Genomic DNA, 16,148 nt, shown 5'->3' with positions numbered 1-16,148 from the left:
CATTTGACACCCACATTGCACTCGAGTACATGGCTACACAAGGTTCAGGGCAATGGAAAATCAGGCCCTAATTATTTTCAGTACCATGAAATACACAAGATATGATGAGAAGTGACAAATTTATGAAAAGCATCAATTTACATGATAGATTTCATGTAATGCAGATAGCAAATTAGAAGAAATGATTTATCTCAAACAGATCATTATCTCTATGTTCAGTTGCACGTTGTTTCCAAGCTCCGTGTTGTAGCCAAAGGATTGAAACTGCAGCAGTGTATCACCAGGGCATGCTCCCATCCAACTCATTGCTGCTGACCTCCGTTGGAGCAGAATCAGGTCCTAGATTATTTTATCTGGTATAAGTTTATATTTGCAAAGGTAATATATTAAAACCCTGTGATCCATTAAATGTACGTCTAGCTGTGGTAAGTGTTTAGGTCTTTTTAAGGTCAGCGCTGCTTGGATTGTTGAGTCTGAAGTTCCTACTGAAGGGCACTAAATCTCTGTTCATTAAATGGTTTTCTCCCAAGATAATTAAGAGATGGTATCAGTGAGCTAGAATGTTGTCACCAAATGATCTGCTGTTGCTGCTGGGTAAGTCTCAATGCAGAGATGTATTTTCACAAGTCAGGACACTGATCCTGGGACAGCGTTCTGCTAAATCACATCAAATGAGTTCTGCCGATTTAAGCTCTGGTGTTGTTCACATTGAAATCAATAGGAATTTTGCTATTGACTTCAATGGGAGCAGGACTGGCCTCTAAATAAGTGTCCACCACAGTTTGGAATACAGCCACAGTTTAAATGGCCCCTGAGCCTCCAACCAACCCCTATAATTATCTCCTAACCACTGCAGCATTCCATTTATGATTTAATCCTGAATCTCACATTATTTGGCATTTTACTTAAAGCCTCAGTACCTGGAATCACATTACATGAGAATCTCAGCTTTCATTAAAAAGGACTGCAAGTTTCTAGCCCTCACAATTGCCAAGAATTTTTTTTGAGAACACAACCCAAGCATAGGTGCTGAAACTAGGGGTACTGAAATATCCCCTGGCTTGAAGTAGTAATTACAACTCAACTACATGGTTTCCATTGTCAGCAATCCCACTATAAAAATTGTTCCAGCACCACTGGACCCAAGGGCATCCTAAATGCTCAGTAGCCTGAAAGCAAAGCAAAATAATGTAAAGTTGTTCAAAACATCACAGGATTGTTAAACCAATCTCATGATTGGGGGGTGGGGCAGGCTTGGTTAGTGACTTTTGAATGCTTGGGGTTGGTAGTACTGCAAACGTACATCAGTATAACACTGGGGGAAAGGGGATGGTGAATTAAGGCAATCCAGGGCACTAAGTAAAGCATGACATGCGGCTCCATCCTTGTGGAACTGCCCCCTCCCTGCTTAGGACAAGGCCAGCTTCTCCTCCATTAGTAGTGGCAGTAGCATCTCCCACTCCCCCAGAACAGCAGGGATGGCAACAAGGTCCCCTTCCTCACCAGAAAGGGGCAGGGGTGGGGTAGGAGCAGGAGGGTCCCCTAATACTGACTCTCCAGCACTAAGGGTGTAAGCACACATCCTCACCTCTCAGGCCCCCATCAGGTCTCAGCACATCCTTGCAGGGGACTTGACCTATTGCACCCTCCTTAGTAGCCACTTCCTTGGCCCCACAATGGCCAGTCCTAGCTGGCATCTTCTCCCTCTCTGGGTTTTCTGTAGCTCATCCCTCCAGCCAAGTCCCAGAACAGTTCACTGCCCTTCTGGGGTAACTAACAGTCCAACTTAGAGTTCACAAACAGCATCCAGACTTATAATTCTTCTGTCCCTCTCAGGTTCAACTGAAATCCTCCACGTCCAGGCCCCTAGAGAGATCCCTTGAACTGCTTTTCTCCCACTGCTTCCCTTTGCGAGGAACGCCAGCAGTGTACCTCAGAGGATCTCCCAGCCCCCTGTAGGCCCTATCTCTGGGCTCCCCCACAAGAGCCTACTCTATTCCCTGTAGGCCTCTTTCTCCTGTTGTAGGCTCTAACTCAGGGGTTAGATTCTTCCTCACCCACCCCATGAGTTCCTCAGGCACCTCTCTCCAAACTAGTGCTTTCGCTATGTCACCACCACAGCTGGGAGCAGTCTGTCTAATTAAGCCCCATGACATCCAGCGGCAGTCACTCATTAGCCCTTACATCACCAGCTCATCAGTGAGGCTGAGGGATAGCTGCGGAGTCATGGGCAAGGCAGAACCAAGCTTGTCTCAAAGGGCCAGCCTGCCCATGACATAGGGTTTATCTGCAAGGGTTGGGCCAGGGTCCTCCTCTCCTATTACACAGAGAGTTCTCTCTGTGCTAGAGTGGTGTTGGCAAGGGGCCCCTAGAGCAGTGGGTCTTGGATTTAACACCCCACTGGTGCAGTTCACACCTTTCAGAGTTATTGTTTCAGGCTGTCTGCAGAGTCAGCCTGGTGGTCTCCATTGGATACACTCTGCTCACCTTGGCAATAAAGCTGGTGATAAAATGGTAAAAATCTTTGTGAAGGAACCTCCCCCCTCCCTTCATTCTACTGATTTCAAAAAGGAACATTTTTTTATCTGTTCAATTTTTTTCATATTTTTTATTAGAAATGTTTTCTCACCCTCCCTCCTCCTCCACCTGCACTTCTTTTTTCCCCTTTCCAAACCTTTTTCTATTTTGCCACTGGAAATGAGGGGGAAGGAAAGGAGAAAATGGAAACTGAACATTTTTTATTTTTGGGCTGTGTTGAAAAATGGGACATTTGAAAACACAAAATGTTTTCCCATCAACATTTTTATTTTTGAAAAAAGGCAAATTTTTCATATTTTTTTTTTTGACCAGCTCTAGTTTTCAAGCATTTCTGCACACCAGGGCTAGAAACTTTCTTCTTCATTTGTTTTAACAAAAACTACTCCTGGGCAGTGTTCCCTCTAATTTTTCCCCACACGTGGGTGGAATGAATTTTGTTATGTACACCAATATGGAGGTGATGTGTGACACATCACCTCCATATTGGTGTACATAACAAAATTCATGTGGGGTGGGGCTGCCACAAGGGTCATACGACCCTTCCCAGCAGTATGTTTCAGGTGCCCAGGGAAGCTGGCAGAGAGGGAAATCACTGTGGGGCAGGGAGCAAGATTGAGAAAGACCTGGCTGTGGCTCCTTCCCTACACTGGGCTCAGCTGCTAGACCCAACTGGGCTGGAGAGGACAGGACTTCCTCTTCCTCTGCATGGCATCTGGGGCTGGGTCAGACCCACCCCCAGATTTCTTCCCCAGCTGCAGGAAGCTCTGCAAACTGCCCCCCGTGCTTCCTGCACCCATCACTCCTCAACTGCAGAGGGAGGGACCACTGTACAGGGAGCTGCTCCCCCATCCGCCCAACCCCCATGCATCCAGACCCCTCATACCCAGACCCGCCTGCCGGGCCTCACCCCCCCCTTGCACCCAGAAACCTCCCCGACAAGCTCCAATAAGCCACCTGCACCTGGATCCCCACCCTACTGAGCCCCAACCAGCTGCACCTGGATCCCCACTCCTCTGAGCCCCACTCCCCCAGCATCTAGACCCCCCCCACTGAGCTCCCAACACCCAGATCCCCCCATTGAGCTCTATTCCCCCACACCCTACCCCCCCCCCGATGCTGAGGCCCAACCACCTTCACCTGGACCCCCCTGCAGAGTCCCATTACCATTGCACCAGAACCCCACAACAAGCCCCTGTGCATCTAGATCCCCCACTGAGCCACCTGCACCCAGATTGCCCCACACAGAACCCTCTCTACTCACACCTGGATCCCCCCACACTAAACCCCTCCACACTTGGATCCTGCCTTGCTGAACCTGCCTGCCCATACCTGGTGCACCTGGCACGGAGGAGCAGGGCCCTGGGGTGTTTGTGGGGCAGGCCTGGTCCTTACGCTGTGTTAGGGTTGGGTGCAACCTCACTGCAGAGTCCCCCCGGGAGGGGGGAGCTGCACAATGATCTCCCACCTCTGTGCAGCCAGGGCTTATTTAGCCCTTGGTACAACTTAGAGCAGCTTCAGAGCTGCTGTAAATTACACCAGCGATGACAGTCCCAATGACTGGTCCGCTGGCCCAAGAGAGCTGGTGCACCATACTCCAACCATATACCTCTCAATGCTTGGTCTGCCCCGATATGCACCCTCTGCTGAAGTTAGAGAGCGGGGAGCAGGTGGCACTGAGCTGCTACACTGGTATTATACCACCCAGGGATTCCCTTATGCAAGCAGCTCAGGCTAGTTACTCCACTTAGGGCTGTTTTCTGGCTGCTCTGTGCTACCTGAGCAGTGCAAAACGACTAGATGGGGAGGGTGGGACTGAGGGTCTGGACCTCAGTGTTTTAATGCATCCCTTACTCTGGGCTTCATAGTCTCTGAATATTTGTATTTTACAGGCCACCAGTGCCTTTGTACACATAAGGGTTGCTCTCGCTTGGACTTTGGGCCTTCCTTGTGATCTTCTCTTTGGTCAGGAGAGATCAAAAGGCTGTTTCCCATATCCTCTCCATTCTAAGAGCAGGACCGAGTTATTCTTTGACCGGCTGACAACACAGTGACACTTTTTCCCCTATAGGCCTTCCACTACCCTGACACACTTGATCCTGCCTGAATCAACTGCCATCCTGCTCCTCTCAAGTCCTAATAATTTTTCTCCAAATGCCAGATGGGCAGGCAGAAGCGGCCCAGACAGTGTCTTTGGCATGGTTGTCAAACAAGTAGCAGAATTCCCTTCAATTTACCAGAGCTCTTTGTGCACAATCTGTGTAATTACTATCACATTCCAGGGTGCAAGCCAGACCACTGAGGGGCTGTGTCGCTATCTGCCCTGTAACCTTGGGGGGGGGGAGGGGGCTCACAATGCTTTGCTGCTAGAGCTCCCAAACTGGGCTTCCCACAAACAGCTTGCAAGCATGCAAGTCACACCCTGAGTGTCTATGTATAGCTGCAGCCCTGGTCCAACAACTCTGACCCCATCAGCCTGTCAGCCACACACTAGCCCCACTCTGGCTTTGGCAGACTTGGTTACTACATGCAGGGAGACCCCAGCATATTCCCAGTCCCATTTTTTCCCCAAAACATGTGTGCTGTACTGTCCAGCCCTCTCCTGGACAGTTCAAATATTAGAGTCCATTGCCCCTGTAAGGGATCAGTGTACAACAGTTTGCTACTTTAATTGGAGTTACCAAACAATTCAGTGTAAACTCAGCACTGGATTTGATTAAAGAATAAAACAATTTTATTTAAGTTTTAAGTGAGTACAAGTATAAGGCATTAAAGTCAGAAATGAGTACAAGGGAAATAAAGATAAAAATAAGGTGAAATTCTTACTTCTTGTTTGGAGCAACAGGGCTGACCAAATTCTCAGGTCAGGACCCCTCCTGAAGTCCAAAGGCTGGTTCCTTTGTCTTCTGAGGCCTGGTCTACACTACGGGTTTAGGTCGACTTTAGCAGCGTTAAACCGAATTAAGCCTGGACACGTCCACACAACGAAGCCCTTTCTTTCGACTTAAAGGGTCCTTTAAACCGGTTTCTTTACACCACCTCTGACGAGGGGATTAGCGATAAAACCGGTCTTTGCGGGTCGGAATTGGGGTAGTGTGGACGGAATTCGACGTTATTGGCCTCCGGGAGCTATCCCACAGTGCTTCATTGTGACCGCTCTGGACAGCGCTCTCAACTCAGATGCACTGACCAGGTAGACAGGAAAAGACCCGCGAAGGTTTGAATTTCATTTCCTGTTTGCCCAGCGTGGAGAGCACAGGTGACCCCGCAGAGCTCATCAGCACAGGTAACCGTGATGGAGTCCTCCCAGGATCGCAAAAGAGCTCCAGCATGGACCGAACGGGAGGTACGAGATCTGCTCGCCATATGGGGAGATGAAGCAGTGATAGCTGAACTCCGTAGCAGTAAAAGAAATGGAAAAGTATTAGAAAAGATCTCCAAGGCCATGAAGGACCGAGGCCATAACAGGGACACACAGCAGTGCCGCGTGAAAATTAAGGAGCTACGGCAAGCTTACCACAAAGCCAGAGAAGCAAACGGAAGGTCCGGGGCAGAGCCGCAAACTTGCCGCTACTACGCGGAGCTGCATGCGATCCTAGGGGGTGCAGCCACCACTACCCCAACCGTGTGCTATGACTCTCTCACTGGAGAAACACACAGGGAAGACGGTTCGGGGAACGAGGAAGATGACGATGGAGGTACTGTAGGTAGCTCACAGCAGCAAGGAAGCGGAGAAACCGGTTTCCCCAACAGCCAGGATATGTTTGTGACCCTGGACCTGGAACCAGTAACCCCCGAACTCACCCAAGACCCTCAGGGCACACAGGAGACCTCTGGTGAGTGTAACTTTGTAACTATTTGTAAACATTACAAAAAAAAAGCAAGCGTGTTTAATGATTACTTTGCCCTGGCAATCGCGGCCAGTACATCTACTGGAAAAGTCTGTTAACGTGTATGGGGATGGAGCGGAAATCCTCCAGGGACATCTCCAGAAAGCTCTCCTGGTTGAAATGGGGTGATTTTATTAAGGGCACATTCAGAGGCGCCCGTTCCTGCTCTTCTGACCAGAAATGTTCCCCGCTGTTAACCACGCGGTGGGGGGAGGGGTGAAGTGATCATCCCAGAGAATCGTGTGTGTGTGTGTGTGGGGGGGTTTACTTGTGTTTGTGCCGCATGTTAACCGGGAAACCGCAGCCCCCTCCTTTTACATTGAAACCCCATTTTAAATGGACAACCCAATTCATCCTTGATATGGGAAATGCGCTGCTGTTTGCAACCTTTCCCGCATGTTAAGAAGGTTAAAAAAGCCAAAACACTGTGGCCTACGATGGCTGCCTGCAAGCCGAAATATGCGACCTTGTAATGAAAGAGTGTACCCATTGTTCTCTAAAATGTGTCTTTTTTAACCACCTCTCCCTTCTCCTCCACCAGTTGCAAATGTTTCTCCTTCGCAGAGGCTCGTGAACATTAGAAAGAGAAAACGTAGGACGAGGGACGAGATGTTCACGGAGCTGCAGATGTCCGCCCAGGCTGATAGAGCACAGCAGAATGCGTGGAGGCAGTCAATGTCGGAGATGAGAAAAGCCCAATATGAACGAGAGGAGAGGTGGCGGGCTGAATCGCGGGAAGAACAGAGCAAGTGGCGGGCTGAAGACGATAGGTGGCGTCAGCTTGCAGACAGACGGCAAGAGGCAATGCTCCGTCTGCTGGAGCATCAAACTGATATGCTCGAGCGTATGGTTGAGTTGCAGGAAAGGCAGCAGGAGCAGAGACCGCCGCTACAGCCCCTGTGTAACCAACAGCCCTCCTCCCCAAGTTCCATAGCCTCCTCACCAAGACGCCCAAGAACACGGTGGGGGGGCCTCCGTCCACCCAGTCACTCCACCCCAGATGATCGCCCAAGCATCAGAAGGCTGGCCTTCAATAAGAGTTAAAGTTTTAAAATGCAGTGTGTCCTTTTCCATCCCTCCTCCCCCACCCATCCCAGGCTACCTTGGCAATTATCCCCCTACCTCTGTAAGGAACTAATAAAGAATGCATGAATGTGAAAAAACAATGACTTTATTGCCTCTGCAAGCGGGAGGGAAGGGTGGGGTGGGGTGGTTGGTTTACAGGGAAGTAGAGTGAACCGGGTCGGGGTGGGGGGGTTCGAGGGTTCATCAAGGAGAAACAAACAGAAGTTTCACACAGTAGCCTGGCCAGTCACAAAACTCGTTTTCAAAGCTTCTCTGATGCGCACCGCGCCCTGCTGTGCTCCTCTAACCGCCCTGGTGTCTGGCTGCGCGTAATCAGCGGCCAGGCGAGTTGCCTCAACCTCCCACCCCGCCATAAATGTCTCCCCCTTACTCTCACAGATATTGTGGAGCGCACAGCAAGCAGCAATAACAATGGGGATATTCTTTTCGCTGAGGTCTGAGCGAGTCAGTAAGCTGCGCCAGCGCGCTTTTAAACGTCCAAATGCACATTCCACCACCATTCGGCACTTGCTCAGCCTGTAGTTGAACAGGTCCTGACTCCTGTCCAGGCTGCCTGTGTACGGCTTCATGAGCCATGGCATTAAGGGGTAGGCTGGGTCCCCAAGGATCACGATAGGCATTTCAACATCCCCAATGGTCACTTTCTGGTCCGGGAAGAAAGTCCCTTCCTCCAGCTTTCGAAACAGAGCAGAGTTCCTGAAGACGCGAGCATCATGTACCTTTCCCGGCCATCCCACGTTGATGTTGGTGAAACGTCCCTTGTGATCCACCAGGGCTTGCAGCAGCATTGAAAAGTACCCCTTGCGGTTTACGTAGTCGGTGGCTTGGTGCTCCGGTGACAAGATAGGGATATGGGTTCCGTCTATGGCCCCGCCACAGTTTGGGAATCCCATTTCAGCAAAACCACCCACTATTGACTGCACGTTTCCCAGAGTCACTACCCTTGCTATCACCAGGTCTTTCATTGCCCTGGCAAATTGGATCACAGCAGCCCCCACCGTAGATTTGCCCACTCCAAATTGATTCCCGACTGACCGGTAGCTGTCTGGCGTTGCAAGCTTCCACAGGGCTATCGCCACTCGCTTCTGAACTGTGAGGGCTGCTCTCATCTTGGTATCCTGGCGTTTCAGGGCAGGGGGAAGCAAGTCACAAAGTTCCATGAAAGTGGCCTTACTCATGCGAAAGTTTCGCAGCCACTGGGAATCGTCCCATACCTGCAGCACGATGCGATCCCACCAGTCTGTGCTTGTTTCCCGGGCCCAGAATCGGCGTTCCACGGCATCAACCTGCCCCAGTGACACCATGATTTCCACATTGCTGGGGCCTGTGCCTTGTGAGAGGTCTATGTCCATGTCAATTTCCTCATCACTCTCGTCGCCGCGCTGCAATCGCCTCCTCGCCTGGTCCGGGTTTCGCCTTGGCATGTTCTGGCTCTGCATATACTCCAGGACAATGCGCGTGGTGTTCATAGTGCTCATAATTGCCGCGGTGATCTGAGCGGGCTCCATGATCCCAGTGCTAGCTATGGCGCCTGGTCAGAAAAAAGGCGCGAAAGTAGTATCTGATGGACCAGGAGAAGGAGGGCGGGAAGGAGGGAGGGAGGGAGGGAGGGCCGAGTGACGACATGGTGTACAGGTACAGGAACAGGGAGAAACACAAACAACTGTCACACAGAATGGTCCCCCCAAAGATTAAACTGGAAACCCTGGGCTTAGCAGGCCGTTGATTTCACGGAGGAAGGGGAAGCAAATGAACACAGAACAAATCTATTTTTTACATCTTAAGGTGGCAGCCGACGGTGCAGCATGAGTGACAGCCATACCAGTATGACGATGATGGATACCAATCATAAAATACCATCATCTGCCAAAAGGCAAGGGGCTGCTGCTGTGTAGCAATGCAGCCCCACGTCTGCCAGCCCCACGTCCGCCAGCACCCAGCATCGCCCTCGGCCTCTTCTGGGTGCTTAGCAGACAATACTGGGCAATTGGCAGAAAATAGTATATTACGACTGGTAGCCATCATCATCGAAACAGTAGCATGTCTGCCCAGGTGGCCATGATTGACAGCCACACCAGTACGACGACGATGGGTACCAGTCATAATATACCATCGCCTGGCAAGGGGCTGGTGCAATGCAGCCCTACGGCTGCCAGCCCCACGACTATCACTCATGCTACACCGTCTACCGCCAAAAGGCAGTTAGCAGCTGCTGCTGTGTAGCAATGCAGTCCCACGTCTGCCGGCACCCAGAGGACATATGGTGACGGTGAGCTCAGCTGAGCTGAGCGGGCTCCATGCTTGCCGTGGTATGTTGTCTGCACAGGTAACCCAGGTAAAAAGGCGCGAATGTATTGTCTGCCGTTGCTGTGACGAGGGGGGAGGGGCCTGACGACATGTACCCAGAACCGCCCGCGACACTGTTTTGCATCATCCGGGCATTGAGATCTCAACCCAGAATTCAAAGAAAAGGCGCGAACCGCTTCTCGGCTCTCTGAGCTGTGGCGCAAACGTAGTATCTGACGGACTAGGGGAAGGAGGGAGGGCGGGCCGAGTGACGACATGGCGTACAGGCACAGGGAATTAAAATAAAGAACGGTGGCTGTGCATCAGGGAGAAACACAAACAACTGTCACACAGAATGGTCCCCACCAAAGATTAAACTGAAAACCCTGGGCTTAGCAGGCCGTTGATTTGACGGAGGGAGGGGGAAGCAAATGAATACAGAGCAAATCTATTTTTTACATCTTAAGACGACGGTGCAGCGTGACTGATAGCCCTCGGCATCTTTCTGGGTGCTTGGCAGCAAATACGGGGCGGCGTATGACGATGGTCTTCAGGCCTATTGCACAATCGGCTGCTCGGGGAAGACTCTGCTAACGTGCGATGACCCGACTTGTAATAGGACAGCTAATAGTCGTAATACACCATTTACTGCCGAAAGGCAAGCCCCACGGCTGCCAGCACCCAGATCGCCGATGAAGGCTACCAGTCTACTGCACCGTCTACCGCCAAAAGGCAGTTAGCAGCTACTGCTGTGTAGCAATGCAGTCCCACGTCTGCCGGCACCCAGAGGACATATGGTGACGGTGAGCTGAGCTGAGCGGGCTCCATGTTGTCTGCACAGGTAACCCAGGTAACCCAGGTAAAAAGGCGCGAATCTATTGTCTGCCGTTGCTGTGACGGGGGAGGGAGGGGCCTGACGACATGTACCCAGAACCGCCCGCGACACTGTTTTGCATCATCCGGGCATTGGGATCTCAACCCAGAATTCCAAGGGGCGGCAGAGACTGTGGGAACTGTGGGATAGCTGTGGGATAGCTACCCATAGTGCAATGCTCTGGAAGTCGACGCTAGCCTTGTACTGTGGACGCGGTCCGCTGACTAGAGCACCTAGAGCATTTTATTGTGTGGACACACACAATCGGCTGTATACAACCGATTTCAATAAAACCGGCTTCTATAAATTCGAACTAATTTCGTAGTGTAGACGTACCCTCAGGTGAAAGAGAGAGGAAGAGAAAGAAAGTGTGAATACCTAGGTTGTTCTTACCCCTCTCTTTTATAGTGCAGTCACCCTTTGAAATGCATTTTCCTGAGGGTTGCCCCTAGATAAAGTTTGCTCTCACTGTGAGGATAGAGACATGGAGTCTTGTGGTGAAAGAGGTTCCATGTTGTTGTTTATTAAAACGCAAATCAGTCTGTTCCTGCCTCCCTCCGTTGCCAAGGAATGGCCACTTGACGGGTGATAGCCGATCGGCTTTGATGACAACTGGCTAGAGGCATCAGTTTGTCCTTTGTCTCTGAGGAACAGATTTACCCCCCTCCCCAGACTTGTCTGGTAAACACATTTCAATCATAATTTCTTTTTATGTTCATAGCTTTACATTATAATGTTGTTACATACATGTCACCATATTATTGACCAGCGAGTTGTTAGTTTTCAAATGATATCGCACAAGGCATATTTTGTACAGAGATTATTACAATAGTGTGTTGCATGTGAATACAGCAGTACATTCGGTCACAATCACATACAAACAGCTTTGGTATATTGAAGGCAGTTGTGGTAGAAGTCTATGAGCTGCACAAGTATTAAGTATTTGTCTATTGTAATGCTTGGGTATTAAATATATTTAATTAACTCACTCTTTCCCTTGCTTTTCTTCCTCCTCCTTTACCATTTCTATTCCTTCACTCCAACTTTCCTTTTCCTCCATTTTTCTGCAGTCTTATCCCTCATTCTAATTTTCCTGCTCCACCATTCTCTTCTATCTTCCTCCTTCCTGCATATTCTTTCCATTCTTCCCATCTGTCGCCTCCCTTATTCTGAATCTGTTTCCTGCCCAAAATCCCCTATACTCCTTTCGCACACTCACACATTGTCCTCCCCATCTCACACACATGCGCTTTCCCTCTCATGCATGCACCCCACCCCTATTGACTCACATTAGTGCTGCATGGATTGGAGGATACCCAGGGAGGCTCTTCATCCCCCTCCCCAGGCTAGAAAGGGCCAGAAGGAAGGTCCTGACCTCACTCCTACAGGCTTTCTTTGATGCAACAGGGGTGGGTGGGAGAATTCACCTAGGGATGACCAGATTTTCAAATTAAAAAGCCAAGACACCTTTCAAATGGGGTAGGAATGATGATACATGGGGGGCAGCACTTTGGGGGGTTATGCCTGGGAGGGAGGGTGAGGGATAAAGGCATGTCTCCTCAGCCCAACAGCCTCTCCTTTCCTGTCACTCTGTGGATTTGTGTGAAGGAAGGCTGCTTCAGCAACTTGTGTGGAGGGGTGGGGAAGGGGGCATTGGAAGGTGAGTGGGGGAGGAGGTGTCAACATGCAACAGGCCTGGGAGGTAGGTTCTTGAAGCTTGTGTGCTCAGCCCACTCGTCATCAATTGCATGAACCCAGTTTACAGGGATCACAAAAACAGAGACAAAAGCTGGATTTTGTAAAAATAAGCAGGGCATTCCCAGCATTCAGAGATACATTGTCCCCCTTTGAACTCACCTCCCTGGACAGGTAGAACAAGGAACAGGAGCTCTGCCCTCACCCCACTTGGTCTCCCACTGTGAGACTGGAACTGGCAAAGTGAAGAGCATCTAGATCTAATCTGCTCAGCACTTGTAGCCTAGCCCTGGGTCCTGCTAAAGCCACCAAATGCTTGCCAAATGCTGGATGGCCTGGGACCCCAATCCATAGGGAGCTACTGCACTCAGAACTTAAGTTATAGCCATCCCAAAGCTGTTGTAACTAACTTTGGGGCTAGGCACACAGCTCCCTGTTCTAAGTGCCAAGCTCAGCTCAGATAGAATGGAGAGAGAGAGAGAGAGAGAGAGAGTGAGCAGCATCTTGCTGTAAAACATGAAAAGAAATCTGAAGATAAAGTACTTTTCTGCTTATCATCATATAAAATTCAGTAATGCTCCAGGATGTGGGTTTGTTACTGTAATATACAGATTACTCAGGTATGTTCAATAATATGCTTATAATTTCTGTATTTACATAGAACTTTTCACTCAAGGCTCTGAAGAACTTTACAGCCGTTAATTAAGTCTCGCAACACCCTATAAAGTTGGTAAGGAAAGGAAAGATTAAATGACTTGCTAGAGATTCCAGAGTGAGTCAGTGTCGAAGTGGAGGAAATAGGCCTAGGAGCAAAGATGGCCGTTAACTATTGCTATACCACAGAACAAACTGGCTCTCCGAAGTATACTGTATTTTTAAAGGAAAAGCTGTTTTATGACTGAAGGTTTCCATGTTAGCAGTGAACTATTAGCTGTTCAGTTAACCAGCAGAGACTATGCAAATATGACCTATACTGCTTCTTCTCTTGATGACAAAAAAGCTCATTAATCGCTGTGCATATAAACTTAGGAGGAGGAAATGTTTGTTTTTATAAACGATTGTAACAAGTTAATATTCTTCAGGTAAAAGAAAACAGCACTCGGATGCAGAAGGTTTGATTTGTCCTTTTTGTCACAGTTCAGGGCAACAGCACCTGTATTCCCCTTTTGTGGTCTCTCGAGGGCACCCATTCTAGGCTCCTCAGTTGCCACCTTTTTTGGTTAGAGACCTGCATCTCTCTCCCTTCTGACCAGGGTTCCCCCCCCAGACTGCACAGTTTCCTTCCTACACTGTGATATTCCCAGCAAGCCAGAACTGGTTAAACAAGTCAGGGTCTGCACTTTCCTTTCTCTTCAATGGCTATGAACAGCTGTAATTGCCAACAGTCACAAGTTACCACACACCTCTTTATAAGCAAGCACATTTATTTTTAAGGTGAAAGCATTACAGAGAAAACATATTAAAAATAAAAGAATGTACAGTCATGCCAATAAGCTTACCAGAGATTAGCCCTAAACTCCAGCAAGGGTTCTGATAGAAGTCACTCCTTCAAACCCCACCAAGGGATTTTTCTATGGTTACAAGTTCAGAATAGCGTAGCTCAGAACTAACAAACTCTGCATAGGTTAGTCTTTCCTTTATACAGCTTGGGCATTGCATCTTGAGACTGTGGGATCAGCTAATCAGCCCTCTTCAGGGCATAGCTTCAAAAGGCTGGGATTTTGCATAACTGAGGGGGTGAGGAATATGTATTTTCCTCCCCTTAGAGATTCCCCAGGCAAACCACTTGATACTAAGCAACAGAGGGTCCTGTGGCACCTTTGAGACTAACAGAAGTACTGGGAGCATAAGCTTTCGTGGGTAAGAACCTCACTTCTTCAGATGCAAGCCTCGCATCTGAAGAAGTGAGGTTCTTACCCACGAAAGCTTATGCTCCCAGTACTTCTGTTAGTCTCAAAGGTGCCACAGGACCCTCTGTTGCTTTTTACAGATTCAGACTAAAACGGCTACCCCTCTGACACTTGATACTGTATGTCCCAAAAGTCCATTCTTGTCTAGCACGTTGTTCAGCATAGTCCTAGGCATAATATACTGGTAGGGAGTTCCCACCTTCTCCATGCACAGACACTATGGCGTAGGTTGCCATCCGTACTATGATGCTGGCCCATCCCATTACCCAAGCCTGCCCTCCACACTGGCTAACAGGGTGATCTTTATTTGCCTCATATTCAGTCCACTATCCCCAGCCCACTCGCACTGGCCAACCCAGGCACTCCTTCTTACATGTAACCCAGTCTGGCGCTAGTTACTAGCCCACGCTGTCCAAAACAGTGCAATCCCTCCTTTCTCAACTGAAGCATCTCACCACCCTTATGTGCTGTGCAATGCCACCCACTGCACTCTTAGAGGAGCTGCCACGATTGGCCCGCAGCAGCATTCTCTGCTTTCTAGCGCCTGCCTGCCTGCCTGCCGTTAGCGTGCCCAGCTGTATGGCCCCGGCGTCCACAGCACCCTCTTGCTATATTACACTGGGGTGGTGCTGGAAAGTGGGCGGAGCGAAGGGAGAAAAGCCCCACCCCCAAAGGCCTCGCCGCACTCCCTGCTTTCAAGCCAAGTTTGTAAGGAAGGGGGCGGGGCTCGTCTCGGCTCCCTGTTACTCCTGCCGCGCCCCCTGGCTCTAGGTCCCGCCCCCGGCCGGTCTCCGCGCTGAGGTGGAGGAGGTGGGCGGCGGTTACCATGGCGATGACGTCCTACCGGCAGGGGGGGGGGCAGGGTGAGCGAAGAGAGAAAGATGGCGGCGGCTGCGGCGGGGCCGCAGTGGGCGGCAGGGCAGCGCTGAGGAGACCCGAGCTGGGCGGGGGGAGGGGACGCAGTGCGGGCGGCGGGAGCGAGGAGCGGGGCCCATGTGCGGCGGCGGGGGCAGCAGCACCGGCCCGCTAGCACCAGCCACCGCAGGGTCCCGAGGAGCCGGCTCCGGGGCAGCCGAGTGAGCGCGGCGGCGGCCGGGTAGGGGCGGCAGGATGAAGTTCGCCGAGCACCTCTCCGCGCACATCACGCCCGAGTGGCGGAAGCAGTACATCCAGTATGAGGTACGCGGGCCGGGCCGGCGCGCTCAGCCCCGAGGGGCGGGCGCCGCGTCCGGTGCGGGGCGCCGGGGACAGCGCTGCCGCGGGAGGGGGGTCTCCAGGCGCCCCGCGGCGGGGAGCCAGGGCCTCGCTGCCGAGCGAGCTGTGAGAAGGAGCTCGGCTCCTTCGGGGCTGGGCTTACCGGCACGGCCCCCAGCTGCGACCCGGCCCCCTCGGCTGCCTGCCTGCTGTGTGATCCCCGGCCGCTGGTGTGCCTGAGGGAGGGTCCCGGTCACCGGGGAGGTGACAGCCCCGGGTTCTCTCCGATCAGCAGCGGCTCCTTATCCCATAGCCTCCCCCCCCTCCCGGGAGCTTTCATCGGAGCAGCCCCCTATCGCCCCACTTCCCCATCCCTTAGGCTGCCGAGGCGTCTCTGTCACCCTGTGCCCTTCTGCCAGGGCTTTCGCAAAAGGAACCCCAAATCCAGCATTTCCTCCCTTTGCGCGGCTCTCCGCTACCATCCCATGTCACGCCCTCTGCTTCTGGGGTTCTCCCAGCCCAGAGGGCTCTCATTTCATCCTATCATCCCCTGTGCCCTGCTGGAAGTGTTTCCTGATCGGACTCCTATCAGTCACCCTGCCCGTGATCAGCCCGAATCTCTTTTTAGCATCTCTCAGGTCATCTCTCTTTCCATCACTCCTGTCCCTGTTCACCCCA

At 51.1% G+C, this 16,148-nt stretch overlaps 2 protein-coding genes across 3 annotated transcripts in view; both read left to right on the top strand.

The window, feature by feature from the left end:
• The first annotated feature begins 5,689 nt into the window (after positions 1 to 5,689).
• On the top strand, positions 5,690 to 7,588 carry LOC135973082 (mediator of RNA polymerase II transcription subunit 15-like). The gene is made up of 2 exons (XM_065554523.1): positions 5,690 to 6,371; positions 6,967 to 7,588. The coding sequence occupies exons 1-2, from the start codon at positions 5,831 to 5,833 to the stop codon at positions 7,467 to 7,469; spliced, it is 1,044 nt and encodes a 347-aa protein (XP_065410595.1). The 5' UTR covers positions 5,690 to 5,830; the 3' UTR covers positions 7,470 to 7,588.
• A 7,383-nt stretch (positions 7,589 to 14,971) lies between these two features.
• XPR1 (xenotropic and polytropic retrovirus receptor 1) overlaps positions 14,972 to 16,148 on the top strand; it is a 252,139-nt gene continuing 250,962 nt past the window's right edge. The window contains exon 1 of one of the 2 annotated variants that reach the window (XM_065554519.1): positions 14,972 to 15,455. Coding sequence is in view for 1 of the 2 variants with exons in the window: in XM_005290759.5 (XP_005290816.1) it covers positions 15,387 to 15,455 (69 nt within the window). In the remaining variant the exon portion in view is untranslated. The remainder of the gene's footprint in view (positions 15,456 to 16,148) is intronic. The other variant, XM_005290759.5, reaches the window with a different exon arrangement.

The sequence above is a fragment of the Chrysemys picta genome, chromosome 8 (genome assembly GCF_011386835.1).
Source record: "Chrysemys picta bellii isolate R12L10 chromosome 8, ASM1138683v2, whole genome shotgun sequence".
Classification (NCBI taxonomy): domain Eukaryota; kingdom Metazoa; phylum Chordata; order Testudines; family Emydidae; genus Chrysemys; species Chrysemys picta.
Note: the sequence above shows the minus strand (reverse complement) of the source record. Positions and strands in the feature narration are given on the sequence as shown.